This window comes from Capsicum annuum, chromosome 11, assembly GCF_002878395.1.
Source record: "Capsicum annuum cultivar UCD-10X-F1 chromosome 11, UCD10Xv1.1, whole genome shotgun sequence".
In the NCBI taxonomy this organism is placed as follows: Eukaryota; Viridiplantae; Streptophyta; class Magnoliopsida; order Solanales; family Solanaceae; genus Capsicum; species Capsicum annuum.
Genome location: NC_061121.1, coordinates 64850807 through 64856682, shown reverse-complemented (window position 1 = coordinate 64856682; position 5876 = coordinate 64850807). Strand labels below are relative to the sequence as shown.

The window sequence follows — 5876 nt, the reverse complement described above, 5'->3', positions numbered from 1 at the left end:
CAGTACTTCTTCACCTAGTGAGATCTTAATATAAGGCAGTGTCGTTGGCTTGTTTTGCTTAAGGATTATGACTAGACTATTCTCAACTATCCAGTCAAGGCTAATATGGTTGTGGATGACTTGAGTCGGAAGTCGACTAACATGGGTAGCTTGGCGTATCCTCTGACCCAGGAGAGGCCATTGGCTTTAGAGGTTCAGTCTTTAGCTAACCAGATAATTAGGCTTGATATTTTGATACCTCAGTATGTTTTGGCATTTTTGGTGGCTAGATCTTCTTTGATGGAGTAAATTTGAGCTCATCATTTTAACGATGTTGGATTGAGGTTGATTCGAGATAAGGTGTTGAGTGGGGAGGCTAAGGAAGCCTCACTTGATTCAGAGGGAGTTTTGAGGATTAGGGGTCGAGTTTGTGTGCCGAGAATGGGTAATTGGATTAGGTTGATCTTGGAGAAGGCCCATTGTTTAAGATATTCTATCCATCCAGGTGTGACTAAGATGTATCATGATTTGAGACAACACTACAAGTGGGGTGGTATGAGGCGAGATATAGCAGATTTTTTGGCTCATTACCTATGTTGTTAGCAGGTGAAGGGTGAGCATATGAGACCTAGTGGATTACTTCAGAGGTTACCCATTCCCGAATGGAAGTGGGAATGGATCACCATGGACTTTGTGACTAGTTTGCCTTGTACATATCATGGTTCTGACAGTGCGTGGTCATCGTGGATTGATTGACCAAGTCAGCTCAGTTTATTCCGATTTAAGTCTCATTCAGTGCCGAGAGATTGGCCCATATCTACATTCGTGAGATTGTGCGTCTTTATGGTGTGTTGGTGTTCGTTCTTTTAGATTGAGGTTCTGTGTTCACATCTCACTTATGGAAGACTTTTCAGGATGAGTTAGGTACTTGGGTTGATCTTAGCATAATGTTTTACCCCCCAGATTGATGGCTAGTCAGAGCGAACTATCCAGGTGTTGGAGGATATGCTCATCGCATGCGTGATGAATTTTGGTGTCCAGTGAGAGCAATATTTGGCTTTAGCAAAGTTTACATATAGTAATAGCTACCATTCCAGTATTGATATGGTTCTTTTTAAAACGTTATATAATAGACGTTGTTGCTCCCCAATAGGTTGGTTTGATGTTTTAGAGGTGAGACCTCAAGGTATGGACTAACTTCGTGAGTCTTTGGATAGAGTTTGGGTCATTCAGGATAGACTTAGAGCGGCTTAGAGTAGGCAGAAGTGCTATGCTGATCGTAGACTTTATGCCTTAATATTTGGTGTTGGTAATCGTGTTTTCCTTCGAGTGTCACTCATAAAGGGTGTGATAAGGTTTGGGAAGAGGGACAAGCTTAGCCCCAAGTATATTGGTCCATTTGAGATTCTTTAGACTGTTGGTGATGTGGCTTATGAGTTGGATTTGCCCCCTAATTTATCAATTGTTCATCCAATTTTTCATGTTTTTATGCTTCGCCAAGATATTTCTGATGAGTCTCGTGTCATTTGTTGGGAGTCGGTTCAGTTAAATGAGCGGTTGTCTTTGTTGAGGAGCAGGTCTCCATTTTAGCTAGGGATGTTAGGCGGTTGTGCTCTAGAGTTAAAAAACTATGGTTAAGTTTCAGTGGCGACATCGACCTGTAGATGAAGTTACTTGAGAGGTTGAGTCTGATATGCGTAGTTCTTATCCTCAGCTCTTCATTGATTTAGGTATTTTTGTGCCTTAGTTCGAGGACGAACTGAATTTTTAGTGGTGGATGATGTAACGATCTAAAAATTTGATGAAATATGTAAAATTTGTGATTTTGTCTAATTTGACTATTTTAGCCCTCCCCGTAGTTGTATTATGGTGTTTCTGGGGTGTGGGAGTGATTGGCATGATTTTTGATGTATTTTGGTATCATTTAGGCGATATTGTGGTTTTTGATGGCTTCGAGAGCCTCATTTTAGACTTATGGAGATATCTTTTGATCCGTACGACGGTTGGCCAAACGGACTATGCCAGCAGCTCCAGAATATCAATTTTAGGCTAGGTAGACCTTTGGTTTGGGTTCCGACGCACCCAAGCTCATTTCGACCAATTGATCGGAAAGTTGAAAAATTAAAATATGGGTATGGGACCTACATTTGATCAAAATAACCTCGGATGGAAAATTCAAATTTTCTAGCAGATCTAAAATATTGAATTTATGGTGTTAGCATGTTTTCTATGATTTTACGGCTTTTAAATCCCATTTCGACCCTTGATTTAAAAAATTATGATTTCGGATTTCGGGGGTCAACTTTGTGAAAACGATGTTTTTTTAAAAATATGATATTGCCATTGCGTTTAGTATGGTTGTTTAGTTTGTTTGCATGAATTAAACTCCAAACGAATTTCGGGCACCCCGTCAAAGTCCAGATTGGACTTTAAAAAAATGCAGCTTTTTTGTGCAATTTTTCTGTAATATATATATAGCAATTTTGGGCTCATATTGCTCATTTTTCATCTTGTCTCTTGAAAGTTAAACCCTAAAATAGTGTGGAATCTTAAAAGCGAAACTTGTGGGAGTTTGGAAAGCTACATTAACATCTATTTCTTGATTTTATTAAGGATTTAAAGTAAGAATTTATCCATTTCTTAGTAATTTCTTAATTAATTTCTCAAAATCCGAAAAATCTTAGGACTTGATTTTAAACCCATTTTCACTTGAATAATATTTTTATCTCATAATTACTGGTTTTTCAGCAATTTAACCCTTAAAATAACCTTGATTCTTAATTTTAACTCGAATTTCAAAGATTTTACCCGGAAAAGCTCAAAAATAATTTTTCTTCGATTTGAACCTCGTTTTTTTACTCAATTTGACTTAGATTTTCAGCTGTAGGTTCCTAAAAATACGAGGAACACATTTTTGAAGTAAAGTTCTAATTTTTCTCTTATTTTTTGAAAACCCATTTCGAGGTCCTTTTTGACCCCGAACCAAAAATAGTCAATATGAGTGTCGTTGGTTTTATTTTGATGCATAGATTTTATATTTGATATTTTTAGTGGTGTTTGAGATTGTTCATGAAAAGTAAGATCGTGGGTTCAAAATGTAGCAAATTGGTTTCGCCTTTTGAGGTAGGTTATAACTTAATTCTTTCAGACTGGGTTGGGTAGTAAATGATGATACTAAATGCATGTTAAGGGTGGGAACTAATCATGAAAAATGTATATCTATGTGTTGTGCCTGTGTAGGGTCCTATATGTAATGTAATTGTTGAAATTGAGATATCATGTGATTGTGTGACCGTGTAGGATGCTGTGACATTGATAGCCTAGAATACATACGAATAATTTTATTGTGTTGTTGAAATTCCAAATATGGTTTCATTGTTATATTGTGATATATCCATACTTATTGGTATATGAGACATGTGGAAATTCATGGATGAAACGAAAGTAATGAGTGGATATTGGCTCACGTGGTTGTAGAATTGTAACATTGTGATTGGTTGTGGAAATATATCATGTGGATTGGGTGTGAAAATACATCACATGGATTGGTTATGGAAATACATATTTTGAATGGTTGTGAACATTGCATCGTCATTCTCATGTCATCATACGCATCATTTCACTTGTTCGTTTTACTGCTTTATATATACTTGTTGTCATGTATGTGTACTTGATTTATGCCTTATGTTATGTATGTGCTTTGAAAATACTGGAAACACTAGAATACTAGATATTGGTATTAGATATTAGATTTTATGGACCATCTCCGAAGGATATGCCGGAGAAGAGTTTCAGATATTGGTGATCTTGAGGTTGTGTCCCAAACTTGAGGTTGTGTGCCAAATTTAAGGTTGTGTGCCAAACTTGAGGCTATGTGCCAAACTTGAGGTTGTGTGCCAAACTTGAAACTGTGTGCCAATACCATGCATTATCATCAATATTATATACATTGCACCCGCTTATTATGTTTATGTTGTGTTGGAATTGTCATATTGACTTGTTATCTACCTATTAGTTCTATATCTTGACTTGTTAATGTCTAATTATTCTGTCTTTCTTTAATTGTACTTGAGGATCTTGATTATAAATGTCCCTCTGTATATGATATTGTGTATATTTGTATCCCTATCTTGTGTATTATTATATTATATATGGACATTATAGAATTGTTAGTGAAAGTGGTGTAGGCTGCCATTGTGGGACATTTTCTGATTGCAGGTGGCGTGCCCTTAGTGTATATTTTGTATTCTTTATTCACTACTTTGCTTGGTCAGCCTATGATACCTATTGAGTATAAGTGGACCGTACTCATGCCTACTGCGCCCTTTCGGCGCAGGTCCTAGCTCGAGTGTGCCTCAACTTGCTTGACTCGGGCGATTGTAAAGCAAAATGGCGAACGTAGAGGAAACTGTAGATTTTGAGCCAAAGGAAGATGATCTAATAGATGAAGATGTTAAGGGTTCATCACCTAGGGCACCAATTCCAAAGCTCAAATCAGTCATTACTACTACCGACGGTGGTTCTTCTGGCTCTAAGAAAATCAAAGGTCCTGGTTTCTGTGAAGAGACTGCTGAAGCTGAACGTAATGCTTACCTTTTTGCCAGATTTGATTCTCTCATGACCGAAGGTGGACCTAGACCTGAATGATCCATTGAAGGATGAGTTATTTTAGTCACTGAAGTTAATGAGGAGGCACAAGAAGATCATCTTCATGATACATTTGGTGAGTTCGGGGAGATCAAGAATTTACATTTGAATCTGGATCGTCGTTCTAGATTTATCAAGGGTTATGCGCTTATTGAATATGAAAACTTTGAAGAAGCAGAAAGAGCTATCAATGAAATGGATGGGAATGAGCTGCTCACTCAGACTATACATGTGGATTGGGCATTCAACAAAGGTCCCTTTAGAAAGAGAAATGCTGGGAGGAGTGAAGTCATCATTTTAAAAGTTCAAACAGGTGGCGATTCTAATTCTACGTACTCCTTTTTACAAGGATTGTGTCACTGGCTTCTATAGACCAGGCTCTACGAATTCCTGGTCTATGTTGTAATTCCATGTGTACCTTTGTTTCTTTGCTGAGCTTTTTTATATGTTTCTTTAATTTTAAATTCCCATAACTCAGTTGTAAGTGAATTCTTCTCGAGCTTTTTCATTGGTGTGCACTTTCTTTGGCCTATGTGAAAATTTAGGTTATTTTTTGAGAATATTCAGAACTTTTCAGTTATCATCTGAAAAAAAGACTCTGGCGATTGTTGGAGCTTCCAAGTTAGCGGTTGGACATTCATGCGTCCGAAGTTTAACTCTATCTTTATATAGTAGTTATGTCTTTATTAGTATTCGTAGACAGATATTATTCATTTGTGGTTATTTTTCTAATGTATTTGACTCTCGGATTATATTAGTAGTTCTTACACTATTGACACCTGGTTTTGGGCATGATTGGTATTTTGGATAAGTTCTGCATTGTTATGATTACTTATATGGTTTGGCTTCATTCTAGAAGCCTTACCTTGAGATATTTTTGTCTTTTCCTCTTTTCGTATTAGTTTGGGTGATAGGCTTACTTGTCAAGGTACGTTGCGACAAGTGCCTTCACGACCCTCATTTTTGGGTCGTGACAAGACTATAGATAGCAAGAAGACTATCCTATACTTGTTCTGAGTTATACACATATTTATACGAAAAAATTACGATGAAAAATATGGGATGAAAACAAGATGAGAAGATGAATGTACCAAATATTCTTCATCCAACCTAATCATGAAATAGCCTTTCATGCCGACGAAAACATGGGATGGAAATAAGGTGAAAGATGAAGAATGTGCCAAATACTCTTCATCCCATATAAGTATGAAATAACATTTCATGCTTTGAATACTCAATAATTATTTTCA

At 36.9% G+C, this 5876-nt stretch overlaps 1 protein-coding gene across 1 annotated transcript; it reads left to right on the top strand.

The window, feature by feature from the left end:
* Positions 1–4368: 4368 nt before the first annotated feature.
* LOC107846514 (RNA-binding protein Y14A-like) lies at positions 4369–4998 on the top strand. Its single transcript, XM_047400138.1, is given in 1 exon segment — positions 4369–4998. A coding segment is annotated over 1 exon segment (630 nt).
* Positions 4999–5876: the final 878 nt, after the last annotated feature.